This window comes from Haliaeetus albicilla, chromosome 24 (assembly GCF_947461875.1).
Source record: "Haliaeetus albicilla chromosome 24, bHalAlb1.1, whole genome shotgun sequence".
NCBI lineage: Eukaryota > Metazoa > Chordata > Aves > Accipitriformes > Accipitridae > Haliaeetus > Haliaeetus albicilla.
The window spans coordinates 18,199,236-18,217,043 of NC_091506.1; the positions used below are offsets into that span (position 1 = coordinate 18,199,236).

A 17,808-nucleotide genomic window follows, 5' to 3' on the forward strand; every position below is an offset into this window, starting at 1 on the left:
ACATCTTGACTCTGCATGGTACAATAGCTCTTAAAACTTTGTAACTTGAGCATCTAGTATGTGCCAGGCAGCAGGATCCATAGGTATTGCACTTTTTTACTACTGGCTGTCATGTTAGTATTCTTCATAGGTACCAGAGGTTACAATATTAAAGCTAGAGGCAGAGAAAGAGACAGGTTGTGCATTTAAAATTTTATTTTACAAATTCAATTCCCTTTGACTTCTTTATCCTTTAAAAAGAACACATGCTTTTTCTGTAGTGATGGTACGTGACAATGCCTGTGCATGTCTAGGAACACAACCTAGATGCAAAGAAAGGGAAGAGCTAAGACGCTGGTCTTGGGCACTTTTCATTCGTAAAAGGAATTAGTATTTGTAAGGCAAAGGGATTTCTCCAGCTGGAACCATGGTAACCATGGCTGTGTTCCTTTCAAACATTTTCAGACTTATTTTATCCAGTTACCAAATACTTTCCACCACCTTGGCGATTGCCTTAGCAATCAAACACAAAAGCAAAGGCTCTGGTTAAAAGCAGTACAGGCCCCCCTGCCCCCCAGCACTTTAACTTGGCAATTTACAGAACCTGGAGGGCTTTTGGTGCTACAAAAATTAGTAACTGTTTCTCCCTAGTTTCACAACTATTTAATGTAATAGCTTATAGCCTATCACACCATAGCCTTGGCATAGATTTCGTTACCATATTTAGTATGTGACCATACCAAAAAACTTTTGCTATGACAAATCCAAACCAAAACTTTTTTTTTTTGACACTCCTTTGTATACAAAACTTGGTATCCATCCTTCTTTGCATCTATAAAAAGCAACTTTTTAAAGTTTCATTATGAGAATAAAAACTAAACTAAACAGTTTCTCTTCTGAGAAAGTGATAGCCTGGTTCACATTTTAATATGAAAAATATTACTACAAGCTCTAACATTTTTTGCAAGTTCACCTCCTTATTCTAGCAAAGGAGATCAATGGATAAATGTAAGCTGGTTCAATCTATCATGAGATATAAAACAGTCCTTTTCTCCAAGAAAAAGGTTCTGGTCAGAACTTCACGTTTTCTTCAAGAAATTTCAGATGGCGTGCTTTCACACTGTAACTTGCATACTTGTCTCCCATATGCTCCCGCAACTGCAGCTATTTAGAACACACACACAAAAAAAACCCACAAAATTTATTAACATTGAAAAAAGCATGAACTACCAAAATATTAACAAAAAAAATACCAAAGCACTCAAGTGAAAGCAGCATGTGAATTTGACAACATAGATGGGAGGGAAGAAAAATGGAAGAGTCTTTGTTGTCCAAAGGCAAGAGAGTTCCAAATCCCACCTGACAATTTAAAATATAAATCAGATCTTCACAGGTTGTACTTACCCATGCAGTACTTCATTTGTAACCAAGTTTTGAATCAAATGAGTTTGAGATACTGTTGACTCACCTCTGTTAGGAACAGACATTAAACTGTTTCTCACTTTGAACATAAGGGGCACGAGGCAAGTAATTTGAGGCAAAAAATTATGGCTCAAAAGAAATTATTATTGGAGAAACACTACGGAGTAAATTTGCATCCCTTGCATCTTCTAGAAACTCAGGGACCATGGTACAATTCTAAAGCTCCTGTGCTTTCTGAAGAATCTGTGATTGAACATAGTCTACATTCAGAATCAAACTTTTTTAAGATTGAAAATGACAATATACTTAGGCCTTTGCCTGCCAACAACTACTTTTTGGAATCAAGGTTTGCACTACTGTATCAATATCTAAAAAAAAGGCAGGGAGGGGAAAGGGAGGAGTAAAGACCCTGCTCATTTATCCAGGTTTATAAAGAAATGGAACAATTTTATTATGAGAGACATTCACCTCTCTCTTCACTTCATCGTCTTCTTCCATGATGCTGTATGCCTTTTCAAGAAGTTTCACTCCCAATCCTTGCACCACATCAGATCTCAGGATTTCAACCATTCTCCTAATCTTGTCAGGAACTGATAACATATCTATTAAAAAAAAAAACCACAAAAAAAAACCCAAAACCCAATGCAGTCATAATTACTTTCAGTATAGTCTATTTTCATACTCTATGCAGAAGAAGAATAGGGGATGACTGTTAGTTAGGTATTACCACAGAATTCCAGCTGACCATTTGCATGAAGTAACTGTTATCTGAACTGGCTAGCTATAATGATCAACAAACATGGTGAATCAGAAGCATTCAGATGCTAACTGTTAAGACATTGATCAGTGCAAAGTCAATGCAGATACAGTTTGCACAATTAGGTCCCTGAACTTCATTTCAGGTAGTTCCTGTATACTATATTGCAAATATTATTTGAATTAAAAGTACTATTCTCTAATACTACGCCACCACCCAAATATTTTAATAATTCAATCACTTGTACTTGCAGCAAATGTAAAAAAAGTTTAATCACTGTAAAACATTAATGGCATAATTTCTGTCATCTGCCTGTGTCAAGAGTCTTTGAATCTTTTGCTCCCCAGCTGAAGCTGCCAAGAAGAGATAGTCATTTTATAAGGGTAGGCCTCCATTAGGAACAGAACTGAGAATGCTAGCTTGCTCTTTTAATCACTGAAATCACCAACACTCCTTTCATAGGATGGGTCACCTTCTGAAAATAAAATATCTGATCTAAATAAAGTAAGTTTCAGCTTAGAAATGCAGTAGCCCTGTCATCCCAAATGGTACTAAGTAAATAGCTGGAGGATCTCGCTATACAATACTTAAGAGTGAGAAAAACAGACAGGAAAAAAAAAAAAAAAAAAAGAAAACCCACCAAACTGAAATTTGTACCTTCAACACTGTCATACCTGTTTAGAGACAAACTCTTTCAACCTATTTTACTTTAGCTATGCAGAATCAACTTACCAGAGTAAAATCCAGTGTTCTCCCATTACTTTGCCTATCACCAGGCCAGTTACAAGTAGAATCCCTATCATTTAGAACAATAAGCACGTGAGGGTCAGAGACTTCAAAAACCTACACTGAGCTTTTTCACTTGTTGTATAGTAAGTGCAGTCATACCAAATACAATTTTTTCTTGCTTTTTGGAATACATATACATATTTAAGGTCTAAATCAGACCTTAAATATGAAAAGTGATTCAATTCTTGCACCTGTATCTGTAGGAAAAATGAGCTTGCCCAAATTCTGCAATGAGGATGAACTTCTATACTTGTACAAACCTCCACTGTATTTAAAGCTTTGTGTACAATTTCAGCTTTATCCGTAATTCACAAAGCTTGACAGCTATCAAATCGTTTGAATGCCTTAAAAAAAAATCTTATTTCAAAATACTCAACTCCAACTGTTCATTTTGGAAGCTTCTAAATATAAGTCACATGGGGAAAAAAATCATATTGCAGACCAGCTTTCTGTCTTCATTAATAATTACACAGATCGATCGCACATTCCTTTCATTGGCAAGTAAACCACAACCACAGCAGTTTTGCACACAAAATTATTTAGAAGGATGTCTACTTCTGTAAGCATTGTTGAGACTTGAGAAGAAATAAGAGTGGATTCTGTTGCCCACTAGCAGGTTTTCTTTCATTATTAGCAGTCAACAATCATTCATTTAAAGCAACAACAGAGCAACAGACCTGAAGAAATCTCTTCCAATTTTAATTCCTCTGATTCATCAGGTGATTTTCCATGCAAAATCAAAGTGTCTCGATATTTTCTATGAAGTTTAAACTCTGGGGCTGGAGTCGAGGTTACACAGTATTCAGCATTCTCCTTAGAGTCCATTTTCAGTGTCCATGTCATTAGCTGCACCAAGTCATTCATTTCATTCATATTGCTTTTTCTAGTAGAGGAGAAATAAGATTTACTTCAGTCACCATTCATGATGCAATTTTCACCTTGCATTCAGAGGACTTTAAGTTTAGTGAGGTCCTGCTAAGTATTCCATGTTAAATTATTTCTTTTGGGGCAGTTTTATCAATAGCAACATTAGCAGTATTTCATCGAACAAAGGCTCAGAGCCCATTCACCTAGCAACAATTCACAATCCTATCAGCTACTGCTACCTGTGTAGCTGCACCAGTGGTAATGCAACAAATAATATTTTTTGAAAAGTTGCTTACACTGACAAAAACAGAAATAAATTCAGCCTCATTCACAGGGGGAAGGAAGCATATCGGCACCTTCTAACTCATGCTTTTAATGCATCCTGACAGTATATGTCCTTTGATGCTGGAATACTGATTTCCTGGGAAGCTACAGTTGACAAAAACCAGAGGTACACAATCACACGTCCCAGAAAGTTCAGCATAGAAAGTTTATAGTCACAGAGAGACAACAATTAAATGGAGTTCGTTTTCTTTATGCATCACATACTTCTTCAACCACTCACTATGTAGTGATGAAGTGTGAAAGCAATTCCTGCCATTTTTTTCCCCACTCCAAGTCAAGGTCCAATATAGCAGTGAAAACTCTTGCACAGTATTGAACAAAATACTTACCTCTCCTTGGAATCGCCATCAGACTTATCTGTAGAGCTTGTGGAAGAGCTTAACTCATCATCAGACAGGCAATGGGTTTCTCTCTTTCTCTAAGTGAAGAGGGAATAAATGACAAAAATTCTAATAGCCGAAAGTAATTTATCAATGTGGCATGAATTACATGGAAGAAACACTTTCAACAGCATATTTTTACAGACTCTGCTTGGTAACATTTAAAAGGTGTAACCTTTGGTTTTAAAAACAAGCTAATACACAGGACATCATCAACACACTTTATGAAATGCTTATGTGACTAGCATTACATCTTAGTCATGCAGTTTTAACCACTATAAATGCTTCACCAAGTGCCTCTATTAAAAACAATTAAATCATATATCTGTGTCGGTTCTTTGCCAACTATATTATAAAGTCATTACCCTTAGCCTCTCTATTGGTCTTTAATACACATTTAAAAACAGTATTTAAAACAGTTTTAAGTTCCCAGCATTCCCTAAAATATACACAGATTTTAACCACTTGTGTCTCTACAGGCTTGTGTTCAGTGCATAGCATAATATGCAAAAACATCACTAGCATATGCACATACAACTAGTGCATACGAACTTTATGTAATCTCAGTTTGTGAATGCAGATGAAGCTTTTGCATTTAGATACCAGTTATAAGCATACACACATAGGTAAAACATGCAAAATACTTTCCATGCAAGTGCTGGGCTGAGGAAAATAGAGCCTACACTTTGAATTTCAGACTAAAATTTCTTCACTGTTACTCTTCTGCATTTATTGGTATTAATAATGTTCCCCTGATGTTGCAGAAGATTGTCAAATCTATGTTTAAAACCTTAAAAAAGACTTTCTAATTAGACAAGGAAGAGAATGTTAAAAAAAACTATTCACTTTTCATCTAGCAACTATTCCTTATTGCCAGCACATAAATGTATGCACTTAGCATGACTACAGATTAAAAAAATAAAAATAAAAACGTTCAACCACCACTATCAAAGCAAAATTAGATGTACCAGGCTAAAGGGAGTGTGTTGTTAATAGAAATTTAGTAACTAAAGGAGAGTTCAGGATAAATGTTTTCCCTTCCAAAATAAAATACACAGTGCAATCTAGAGAGCCCATGTAACAATCAGTAAGAGTTCCCTAGTTTTTGTCTCTGACAGGTGGAGTGAAAACACACAGAGCCTCAAACATTAAACTGATCTTGCCAGACAAAAAAGTGGATTAGAGATCCGTCCTCTACCCCAGGACCTACAAAGCAATATTTACAGAGAACTGTGCACTCTTACTGACTGAGAGTTTCTTCCACACATAGATTTTTTTTTTTTTAAATATCATTTTCTTCCCAAATTGTGCCTGCATTTAAAGATTTCAAAAGGAGATGACCCCAGTTTACCTGAGAAATACTGGGATCTGATGAGGACTGAGCAACTTTAACATGATTTTCCATATGTGATTTTGCTTCAACTACTGCACTATTTGATGTTCGTCCTGCTGGAATCACTGGAAAGATGACATTTTTACAATATTTACAACTTAGCTGCATGTATTTTAAGTTAGTTTCATGTTCATGCAAGGAAAAAAAAAAATCTATCAACTGGCAGAAGACAGGCAGGTAGATATTCTGTTAAGAGAAAACACTGAAGCTTCTATCTGAAAAGTGTATATTCTGCGCTTCATGTACATTTCAAAGACAACTTGTCACCACTAAACACAATTGAACATAACTAAGAAGCAGAAAAATACACACATGTTAACAGAAATTTTTATGTTACACAGAACTAGACCCTTGGTGCATCTTTCTGAAGATAGTAGTGAAGAACTGACAAGAATTTCTAATTTCTTCACAAAGAAGTTATTAGCCTACTTATACATAAAATGTTAACATGCAAACATGAACGTTACCAGAGGGAAACATCTCCTCCTGAGACTGTTTTAGCCTCCTTCGTTCTCTTGCTGACAAGGGCCGCTCCTTTAAAAGAAGTTAATTTGATATTAATTAGCAATTGTCATTATGGCTTTTGTTATCTAAGCACCTATAAAGCAAAAAATCCTTTTCAACTGACATGGAAGAGAGAGCTATTAGAGTAGACCTTCTGATCATCTAATAAATGCTTCATTATTTATTACAAAATGGTCTTGGTCAATGAGACTAATATGCACTCTAGAAAAGGAGCTTCTGCCCTCCGTGGTTCAGCAAGGCAGCTTCTCATCCCACACTGACCAGGTGCTTGACAGGACTTCCATTAGATAGGAAGCTACTATACATTCCTTTACTCACTATGCATGCACTCAGAGAACAAATTGCTCAGAAGGAATGAGACACAAAAATAAGCTGACGCAGTATTCAGCACTAACCTTTGAAATAGCAACTTGACTGGTTTTGGTGCTATTTACAGATTCAGAGGCTTCAGCACCATGCTGCTCTGCACACCTCTGTGTTGCCTTTCCGTTTGTGTCAGAAGGAAAAGGTAAAGGCCGAGAAGCAACAGTTCTGAACTTGAAAGAGAAGCGAGCAAGAACTTATACCTTTTTTATTAAAAGTTAAAGTACTCTGCAATCTAGAAGACATTCTTGCATGGTAAGGCTCGATGCCAGAGGTTTCGGATCCTACTGTAACCTCTTCACATCTCCCAACCTTATCCCTCCGTCTCCACACCTGTTTGCATCCACTTCCCTTCCCTCCATCCCTACATCTTGTCCCCCCTCCTCCCAGACTATTTTTAAGCCAATGCCTTTGCAACAACTGTCCCCACCCTCAAATAGCAAAACCCAAGAGAGAAACAGGGTATCAATCACCAATAACCCTCTTCTCTATCCTTGTATAGCCAGTGCCTTTCCCCAAAGAAATCTCTCTGCTCAGTGTAGAAGCATTGACAGAAGCCCTATCTTATGTGCATGACAAGATTTTCTTCCTAGAGTTTGCACTCATAAGCTCAGGGCAGCCATTACGCATGTCCGCTCTAAAGTACTAGTAATCTACTACCCACTACAAGTAGCCTTATCCACAACAGTCAGGAAAAGTACTGCTATATATTTTGTAGTCACAAACAGTGAGAAGTCCTGATTGGAATTGCTAGGAAAGACACTAGCACAGCAAAGGCAAAGCCCACAGTTCACTCTGTTTCCTTGCCCCCGTGTGGCACACCCACCTCACACCTGTGAGGGTTATTGAGATTTTCAAAGATTTACAGACTGCTTCTAAAGGACATCTTGAGTGTTCTGCATTTTGTTACCAGTGAAGTTATACAGATACAGATGAAACAAGAACAGCATTAAAAACCCCACCCTTTAAAAAAAAATAGGTCCCATTTTTAAAGAGTAAAAAACACAAGAGTCTGAAAGGAAAGAGGAAAATTATTTTTTTAGTATCTGCACCTTCTCTGAACAGACTTCAGCTAGCTCTCTTCTCTTCTGCCGTCGCTGCCGTGAGAGAGAGGGTTCACTGACAGAGCTATGAGGCTGCAAGTGGGAGGTAATTTTTTCCTGAGCATCTCCCGAAGCTCCATGACAGACATCATCCTAATAAGTAAAAGTATTTAAAAAAAAATGTAGACACACCATTTCCAGATTTACACATACACACCTTTAAAAAAAAAAAAAAATCAACACAGGCCACTTTACTATTTGGACTGCATCCACCTTAACATATCAGTTATAACCACAACAAACTCTTACTTGATAGACAGTTAGAAAAAAGACCTGCTGTACCAGCATTTTTAAGCTACTAAACCTTCAAAGAAGGACACTTACTTGAATTACAACAGGAACAAATGGTGCTAGCAGCTTTTCAGTAGAATCCAAGCTCTACAATAGACAATGATTTCTCATTAGAAAAGTGTGTATGAAAATCTCATTGTAGACCAAAATGCAATGAAAAGGCAACTACCACCTATTATCCCCCCATCCAAATCAGGACCAACTCAAGATTAGCCAGAACATTTCCATCATCTAGATGCAAGCCTAAAATTACTTCACAGTGCTACCTTTGCAAATCTGAAGCCAGGGCTCCTAACTACTTAAGCATCTCAATAGTTGCATCAGCAGCATCCTACTTTGACAGAAAAACATGTGCAGCAGCTCTCTAAATTTTAAGAGCTGGCCATTTGTTAAATCTATTTCAAAGTCTATTTCAAGTAAGCATAAATGCATTACCAGGTCAGTTTGGTTTTGGTCTTTTGATACAGGCTGCAGGAGTTTCAAAGTGTCGCCATCTTCTTCTATAGCATCTGCAGAAGACTGCTTAGACTCAACATTTTCAGCTTTAAAAGCTTGCTTTGCTCTTTGCTGTAGTCCATCTTCCTTAATTGGTGGGCTACTGGATGTTATTTTAGAACTCCCTGGAACATTTAAATACTTTGCTTTATTATTCCCTGGAATATGCTCACTGCCACACTTCTCGCTTCCATACTTCGTTCTTCCAGATGGTAAGATATCAATATTCACTTCACTAACTGTAGCTAAGGAGTCTCCCAGGTTGTTCAAATCATTATTGCTTGGTTTTCTTTCCAACTCAACAGCTGGTTTCTCTGAGGGACAAAATTTGGTGGCTTTATATTTGATGATGCAATCTTCTTCATTCTGGAATTAAAAGGGAAACAAAAAAATTAATTACCTTTTGGGTATTATGCACATATTAAAGAATACTCTAAGCACCAAAGGAAAATCATTAACATACCAGAGTACATAAACTGCAAGGAAATTATGATCAAGTACAGATTAAGATCCTCAAAAAAGCTGCAATCCACATTTTTAAAGAGATACACACTGTATTTGCAAATCACCTATTTCAGGCATTGGTTTATAAACATGCAGTACACCTACTTTTCACCAGGACCATGAAAGAAAAGTTGTACTCCCTTGGCTCTTCCACAAGGGAGAAGCCAACAAGTACCAACAGTTTTTAAGATGTACACCACCATGTACATTCAGTATTTCAGCATTGAAAGCTTAAACCCAGAACAGCAGACTCATTACAGAAAATAAAAAAACATGCACAAGATTAACCATTACAAAAGATTTGTTCTAACCATTGGAAAGAATTCCAACAATACACAATGTTTGGTTGTAACTATAATTAGGTTTTTTTCCAGTCAAAAACATGTATTTAAAAAATGATTACCACTCGCCATCATATTTTTGAAAAAATATTTGACCTCAAATACTCCACAAGTAACTCAGTGACCCACAAATGAAAAACCAGATGTTCTTTAGTTAACATCTTATAATTAAGACACTGCAATTAGCTTTACTGATCTACAGCTGCTTATTTACTTCCACTCTTGCCTAAACACAATTCCTTCCTTAATACGAATTTTACGCATTGCTAGGAATCAGATCTATATTCTCACGAATGCTCAAGGCACTTGCTGGTTTTCTTCTCTAGAAAAAGCAAGTGGGTTTTGTTTTGTTTTTTTCTTAAAGAAAAAAAATATATCTCTCTTACAACTTTGTATTTCTTGGCTTGCTCAGAGGAGTGGTTTTGGTGTGTAACATTCCTGATATGAGATTCATTCTTTACTGAGACCACAGAGCAAGGATCTTTAGGTTTAGAATTCACTGTTTTCCTATTACTTCTGGTAGCTTTCCTGTAAAGAAAATAAAAGTTGTTCATTCAATCATGATCAACAAGACCTTAAGATATTTCTTTAGATTATACTAATTAAAAAACTCCACTCCAAAAAACAGCTTACAGAGAATATAAGATACTGGGCTTTTTCAACAGACTGTGCACAACATACTCATTTTCATCTCGATAAAAAGGAGCTTAAAAACACCATTCAGACTCTGCCAGCAATGTACACTTGTTCTGCATAACACCAAGATCAGTCCTATCTGGAAGCAGTAAATAATTGACTAAACCTGACAAATAAAAATAACTATATCAGTGAATATCAAAAGGAACTTGGTATTACAACTCTCAGCTGATAAAACCATATGGAAAGATGTCTATTTCCTTTCACTTACTTGAAAATACTGGTGCTACTTTTTTTTTTTTTTAACCCTCTGAATAAGCTGTGCAATCCTAACTTTCGCAGTTTTATTCTGCATTTGCAGAAAAAACTAGTTTCCATTCTAATTCCCTCCTATTTCTCAAAGAATCTATGAACTCATGTTCATATGCTTTGTAACTGCACATAACTAATTTTATCCTGCTACAAAAAATAGGAAAAGTTGTAAAACAGAGACCACAGTAACATGAATATTTTGCACAGAATCACTCAAATGAAAATATCTTACGCCTTCGTGGCTTCCAAAAACAAAGAAATTTGGTGCTTGATATATGGCTGTCGTAATATGCTTTTCACACTAGGTCTTTCCTCAGGTTTTTTACTGAGCATAGTTCGTATTATTTCGACCAACTGGGGGCTGTAATCCTTTGGCATGGGTGGCAACTGTAAAAGGAAAGGGAAGTCTGATATTATTTAACAGATTTGTCAATAGGGGCTACTGCTAGATTATTTATGCATGACAGTTATATTCAGCTACGTACTCTGCATAAAAAAATAGTCCCATTGTTCATATGCTGAAAGTTAGCCAAGTGCTTAACATCAAACAGAATATAGAAATTCTAAGTGTTTTGTCTAAGAACTGTTTGTAATTTTTTTAATATCAGCAGTTAAAGTTCCGTGGATAGGCTTAAAAATTTATATAAAATAAATCCATATTAACTTCATTATACGCCAAAGCAAGACAGATACTTAAATAAGCTAGTCTTACCTAACAGGAAAATGGCATCACATGAATAGTGATGTAATTTTTTGCACAATGCTTAAAGCAGAAACAAATTAAGAAAGTAAGTAATCTCAGAACTTTGAAAATTAATCAATATACTGGTTACACAAAAGGGTAACAAGAAACCCTAGCTATATCTACAAACAAGTAACTCCCTGGGTCTGATATTACATCATATACAATCATGAAATACCAATCTTACAACAGACATGATAATGCATGTAACATGCAAAATATTTTCAACTCCATGCAGTATTTCTGACTGGAAAAGATAATCTCAAGTTCTAGATGGAAAATCCAAGCACAGATAAAAAAAATTTAAACATTTTTACCTTTCCTTCAATAATTCGATAAACCAAAGAGTTCATGTCTTTAGCATTAAAGGCATGTTTCAGTGTAGCCATTTCATAAACGCAGCAGCCTAATGCCCAAACATCAGACTGAAAAAAAAGGAGAAAAAAAAGTTTGGGGAACTTTTTATTAATTGTAGAAGTTTTATCTCCAGACTTAGTCACCTGCTTTCAAAGAGGCCTTTAATGACAGTAAACTAATTAAGACCACTCTATTGCAAACTTTTGGCTTCAGTCACACTCTTTTATTTTTAATTTTGATCAACTGAATTATTTTCTTCCAAATATCACCAGATTTTTCCAAAAAGAAGTGTAAAAAGTTGCTGCTTCTAGGAGGTTTTGTTTGGGTGGGGGTTTTTTTAGGTACAACATCAGTTCTAACTGGCAAATGAAAATCTTTTGATTTTTCATTGAAAGAACAGTTTTCCCTCAGCTCTTGCTCATTGTAGACAGTCATATTTATGGTGCGTGTGGTTTGCAGAAAGAGCTGAGCAGGTATACATGAGCACGTTTGCTTTATTTTGTTTTATTTTAAATTCACAGCAACTCTGCTTATTTCTCTACTTAATTTTTTTTAATGCTCCTGTTATGTCTAATACAGACTTTTGAGTATAAAGCTTCCTGTCTGTTATATAATAAATTTAGAAAATGCAGCTATCTAACACAGACTGATATTTTTGTTTACAGTGGCATAGTGTGATAGGTACATGCAGCCTGCTGAACACCTTGGCTGGGATAACTTATCACATACTATGAATTTCCACTTACTGCAGCAAACACAGTTCCAGAAATTAAGGTTCCTGCAAATCTCTTCCCTATTTTTTGGTTTGGTCTTCGGGGACGTTAAAAAGAGTTGGAAGCAATACGAAATTAAAAACAATAGATAAGATTGTAATGTTCTCAAACAAACAAAATAAGTTGTCTAATGAAATAGAAACGACATTTGCATTAACATACTCTACCTTGTAGTTGTAGGGTTTGTTAGAAAAGAGTTCGGGGCTCATGTAGTATGGTGTGCCTATGAGAGTGCTGGCCATGTCATATTGGTTTTCCAACACTCTGGCTATTCCCAGGTCACCCACTTTGATGATATTTGTTCGTGTCAGAAAAACATTTTGAGTTTTAAGATCTCTGTGCAGAATGTGCTTTTCATGTAAATACTGGGGGAAAAAAACCAGATAAATAGAGTTAAGTAACTCCTAATTGGTTTTTCTACACTCAAAAGTAAAGTCACGTTACACAAGTCAAAGAGGAAAAATACAAATGCAGAAAAGACACACACATCACTATCAAAGTCAGGAGTGCTCCTGCTAAAGACAGTATTAGTGAATTAACATTAAGAATGACTGATAAATGCAGGGACCCAAAACTTGGCACTGCTTTACTGAAATGTCCCTGTGTGGCTCTAACAAGCCAGCACAAAAGAGGAAATAAAAATGTAAAGTTAAGGCTCCGACGTTAACTCACTTTCTGCTGCCTCCATTTCTTGACAATCATTTCTCAGTCTTAAGTATAAAATATCAGTGGAAAATACAATGTGAGCTTTGTGTAAAGAGGGAAGAAAATTAGTCTTATAATAAACAAGAACAGGCAGTACTGTAGACTTGGCGTATGTCTGATCACAACAGACAATTTTAAGATAGAATCTTCTGTCCAATTTCTTATTTCTTAGTGTTAACATTTATATCTGGTCTTTATTACTGTAACAATTGTCTTTAAAGTTTGATAACCTCCAGTTACGATACTTCAATAGAGTGAGTTAAGATTTAATAGAAGTGAGGAATTAATAGTCTAAATTTACCATTGAAAAACACCAGCAAAACTACAGAACACAAAATGCTTCTGAAATAATCTTTTCTTTTTTTTTTTCTTTTAAACTACACTTTGTAAATTTAATCTAAAATTTCAAACCAGAGAAGCGTTTCAGACTAGAATTGCAAACACCCTGGAGGTTACCACTGTCTACTGTGATACAGAGGTGTAGACATAAAATATGCCAGCAATTTCTTACCTAAAATAGTTAATTTGACTGCAATGACCTGTGAACATTTTTAATGTACTAATAACCACTGTATTTAGATGCCAACCCAGCCAAACTGGAATTCAAAGTCTGCAGCCTAACTGTGGAATTTTTAAATGCAGAAAGAGCCAAATTATATCTGAAGGTGACAAAGTTATACTTTCTTTTACCTGCAGTGCCATGGCAATCTGGACAAACCACTCCACCACCTGATTCTCAGGCAAAAGTTTGCCCTTCTGCTCTTTAAGTTTGTGATACAGATCTCCTCCCTCGCAGAATCCCATAACAATATATAATAGGCCATCCTCCCCCTGCCAGGACTCTCTGTAGGTGACTATGTTCGGGTGTTTCAGCTGGGATAACAACTGTGCCTCTTGTTCTGCTGCTTTCCTCTCTCGGTTGGAAGCATTTTTAAGGTTTAACTTTTTGATGACATACTGTAAAAGAAATTGCAAGATATATCATAAGAGATGAAGTAACTACGTGGAAGCCCTAGGGAATTCCCCAAATCTAAAGGAAATACAGTATTTGAAATCTCCACACGTTATTCTATACAGAGACTGCAATTTGTCTAGCAGTTACATGTCATTTCTACCATTACACCGTAAAAATGGAACAGGTGTGGCTATTCTACTCATCTCCCCGAATAAAACTCTGCACAGGAGTTTTGTGGTGTTTTGCTTTCTTTTGACTGATGTTCACATTTTTTTTTCCCTACTCTCATTTTAAATGTGTTTCTATCATTCGTGTCTTAAGCCTGAAATACCTGTTTGTGCATCGCAGTTACTCTCAAAATGGGCCATTTCAATAGTAACTTAAAAAATATAACAACATTAGGGAAAGTATGCAGTCATATGCAAAAAATTATAATGGATGCCTAGGATAAAATTCATCTGGTTAGACTTATTTTGCTCTTCTCTGCTAGAAACCAAACCCAACTCCTTTCATTTAATTTTAAGGAAAGGTGGACTTTTCCTTTCCCTTCTTCAGAAATGAAATGTATGTTCTTTGTAAAAAAAAGAGAAACTCAAGAAATAACATCTCACAAATTTGGCGAACATAGATCATACATTTGAAGACCAAAAAAGTTGTTAAAATCTCAGTTTCAAGGCTTAGATTACAAATTCCCCATTGTCATATTCACAAAAAATACTTAACAGACCCGAATTTCTGAACGCACAAAATAATGCTGAGCTTTTCAAGTCTGTTCGTTCTTTTCTTAAAAAACTTGTACCTGGCAGAAGACCTCCAAGGCAGAATTGACTTGGGATTAATTGCTTTGTACAGAAAGTCTAGAGAACAGTGAAGCATGGGAAAATGGGAAAAACGTCTCTATCAGGAAAAGAAATGTAGCAAGTAGAGATGCGGTTGGAGGGCAGGTACAGTTAAGGGCACATTGAAAAAATACTTTCTCAAAAACCTGAACACAGATGTAATTTACATTTTTTAAAACCTGACCTAAAACTATCTGTTGCATTTATGAGTTTCTGCATATGCAGGCTTAAACTTATTCAAGAAGAAATGAACTACTACAGGGAAGTAGAGACTCTTGGTCTTGCTAAAAGAGCCAAAAGGTCTTATGCTCATTGCTAAATTTCCTTTATTCTGCATTAAGATGAGTTTAGAATTTTTTAAAACTAGATATGAAAGCTGTTATTTACTTCCTTAATATGTACTACATCAAATGTATTTCTAAGGAATTTCAGGTTTTTGCAAAAATATACTTGAAGCCGAAGATGAGACAATAAAATCCACAGCACACACTCATCATACACAGCACCAACAGACCTGGTCCCCTTCCTGATGTAAATTTTGTGGTAATCACTTTTAGTGCATCAGCTTTCCACAGAACAATCATGCCATGGTATATACCTGACTCCACTCTTACCTGAGAGCTCTTAAATCAAAATATCTTAAAAAATTTTATTTACTCAATTTCAGTGTCCTCAGCAATTGCTTATGGTGTCTACTTCCCAGGCTGGCCCTATTAATTTAGTCCAGCACATTTAATTAGTGTTGAGGAAGACTGCCCCCTATATACCAAGGGAACCAATTAGGCAGAAATCAACAGTACCTCCTGATTTTGTGTTTCAGAAGTCTGCTGGATATTAGACAAGCCACTCAATTCTTATAACCTGTGACGATGCACAGCTCCCAAGAGCAATATAAGAAAACTAACTGTGTACAGCATCATCTAACTTTAAAGTAAAATAGAAATGCTGCACCTACTGTGTTCTGTGTCACAAGTCAACTACAACTGTATCTTTGGGCATGGAAACCCAAAGCTTTTAGCTTCATATCAGCATCTATCTTTAGATGATATACAACCAAAATGCAAAAAGCATGCACACAGCCTAACTTTAAACATGGCATTGGTTATATTTGCCTTAATGAGCATGTTATCCTGGCAAGATTCCCATGAAGTCTATTGAGATGCTCTTCTGCCTTATTTGATACTAAATCGTGTACAAATTGGGTTTGGGGTTTTTTTGTTTGTTTTAAACATTTGGAGCCACTTGGCCTTCTCCACAAAAAAAACCCCACCATTCAGTTAACAGCAAATACGCTTAAATAAAATATAATTTCTTTCACAGAACATGTATCACTATGCCAAAGTCACAACAAAAAATTTCAATCATCCTGCTACAGAAGAAAGTTTATAAAAGTTGGCAAAAGATAAGACACAGTATAACACATCAAATATTTAAGATAAAATAACAACGATAAGGAAGCAAGGCTCTTGCCAATGTTAATAATCAGCAGCATGACAAAGAGGTGAAAGCCAAGGACCTGTATACGGTTGAAAGTCAGCTCAATGCACTGTTTACTTTTAGGATGATGAGGTTAGCAACTCTGTGGACATTGGACTATGCACTGTGGTGACTGGCCCAGAGCGAACAAGTGCTGCCATTGCTGCTACCCAACCCACAGGTCGTAGGGATTCGCCTTTGGATTCCAGCCTCTTCCCTGCCTTTGTCCGGAAAGGACGTGCCCTCTGATCACCACCAGGCACAAACACTTCTCCCATCATCTCTAGTCAAATCCTGGGCATAAGGCTCACACCCAAGGTTTCTGCAGTACTTCTCTGTGGATGTTCTCCATGCCCATTTCTTTATCCTCTTGTATTTTCTATCAAACACATCTGCTTTGGCCAGGGAAGACAAGATTATTTCAAATTTCCAACAAAAAGGCAAAGAAAAAAATGCTTGCATTTCAAATCTGACATAACTTTGCCCGGTTCTGCTGCAGTCGACACAGCAAACACAAAGCCCATCTTCCTCCAGCAGAGTTGATGACAGCAAAAGCCAACACCAGAAGCCCTTTTTTTCCATCCTTGCTATCTTTTTTATCCCCACCACACGTGCATGTCCTGAAGAGACTACACGAGCAGTAACAAGCCAACAGCAGCCTTTTCTGCTTCACGCTAAAAAAAGCAGGCTGTATTTTCCTGTCACCCAAAGGACTACCAAAACTAGGTTTTCCTCCCCCAAAACAAGACATTATACATTTAACAAAACCCCAATAAGCAATTTTATTTAAATGGAAAAAAAAAAAAAGTGAGGATTTTGGGGGTTTGGTTTGGGTTTTTTTGAGATTAAAAGGGACGGGGGGGGGGGGTAGTCTTCTCCACACCTTTAAGAAAAGTCTTCATAGACTAGGAAGGAAAACAGGAACACCTCAACGGGCAAGCCCAGCTGATGTGGCTGCAGTCGCACCTCAACACCAGGCCTCGGGCACGGCTGCACCCTGACACCAGGCCACAGCCCTGGCCGTGCCCGGGGCGGTCGTCAGGGCCACACGCCAAGGCCGGGCCACAGGTCGCACCCCCCAACCAGGCCACGGCCCCAGCGGCACCCCCAGACCAGGCCACGGCCATTCCCCTCACACCGAGCCTCGGCCGCAGCCGTGTCCCCCTGCGACTAACCCTTCGCTACCTGCTTGCTGTCCTGCTGGTGCCGCACGAGGCTCACCTCCCCGTAGCTGCCCTTCCCCACGGCTCGGAGGAAGCAGTAGGCAGCCAGGGGCATCCTCCCACCGCCCGGGCCCGGTCAGTGCCTGGCGGCCGGTGCCTCCGGTGCCCGCCCGCCCGGCAGCGCGGCCGCCGCTGCCATAGAGATCCCCGGGGCCCCCCACAGCCATAGAGAGTACGCCGTAGCAGCGTGCAGAGCGGACCGCCGCACGTCTCTATGGGCCGAGCGCTTCGCGGCG

The 17,808-nt window shown here is 37.5% G+C and overlaps 1 protein-coding gene across 4 annotated transcripts; it reads right to left on the reverse strand.

Annotated features, from left to right (window-relative positions):
- Positions 1-177: 177 nt before the first annotated feature.
- Positions 178-17,769, reverse strand: NEK4 (NIMA related kinase 4). 4 transcript variants are annotated; one of them, XM_069812444.1, is made up of 16 exons: positions 17,571-17,768; positions 13,770-14,036; positions 12,542-12,739; positions 11,562-11,669; positions 10,735-10,889; positions 9,941-10,082; positions 8,650-9,075; positions 8,248-8,301; positions 7,873-8,016; positions 6,853-6,993; positions 6,400-6,466; positions 5,891-5,997; positions 4,489-4,577; positions 3,625-3,830; positions 1,870-2,003; positions 178-1,143 (listed from the first exon to the last, which is right to left on the reverse strand). In XM_069812444.1, exons 1-16 carry the CDS (start codon positions 17,625-17,627, stop codon positions 1,051-1,053), a joined length of 2,388 nt encoding a protein of 795 aa, XP_069668545.1. In that variant the 5' UTR covers positions 17,628-17,768; the 3' UTR covers positions 178-1,050. The 4 variants fall into 4 exon arrangements, with proteins under 4 accessions (XP_069668545.1, XP_069668544.1, XP_069668547.1 ...); XM_069812443.1 differs by having other exon boundaries at positions 17,535-17,767; XM_069812446.1 differs by lacking the exon at positions 13,770-14,036 and having other exon boundaries at positions 17,535-17,769.
- Positions 17,770-17,808: the final 39 nt, after the last annotated feature.

Coding starts and splice junctions, on each gene's coding strand:
- NEK4 (XM_069812443.1), bottom strand. CDS start 17,627: ATGCCCCTGGCTGCCTACTGCTTCCTCCGAGCCGTGGGGAAGGGCAGC. Junction 11,670..12,541: donor ACAAACCCTACAACTACAAG/GTAGAGTATGTT, acceptor CTTTTTTTTCAG/TCTGATGTTTGGGCATTAGG. Junction 5,998..6,399: donor GGAGGAGATGTTTCCCTCTG/GTAACGTTCATG, acceptor TCATCTTTCCAG/TGATTCCAGCAGGACGAACA.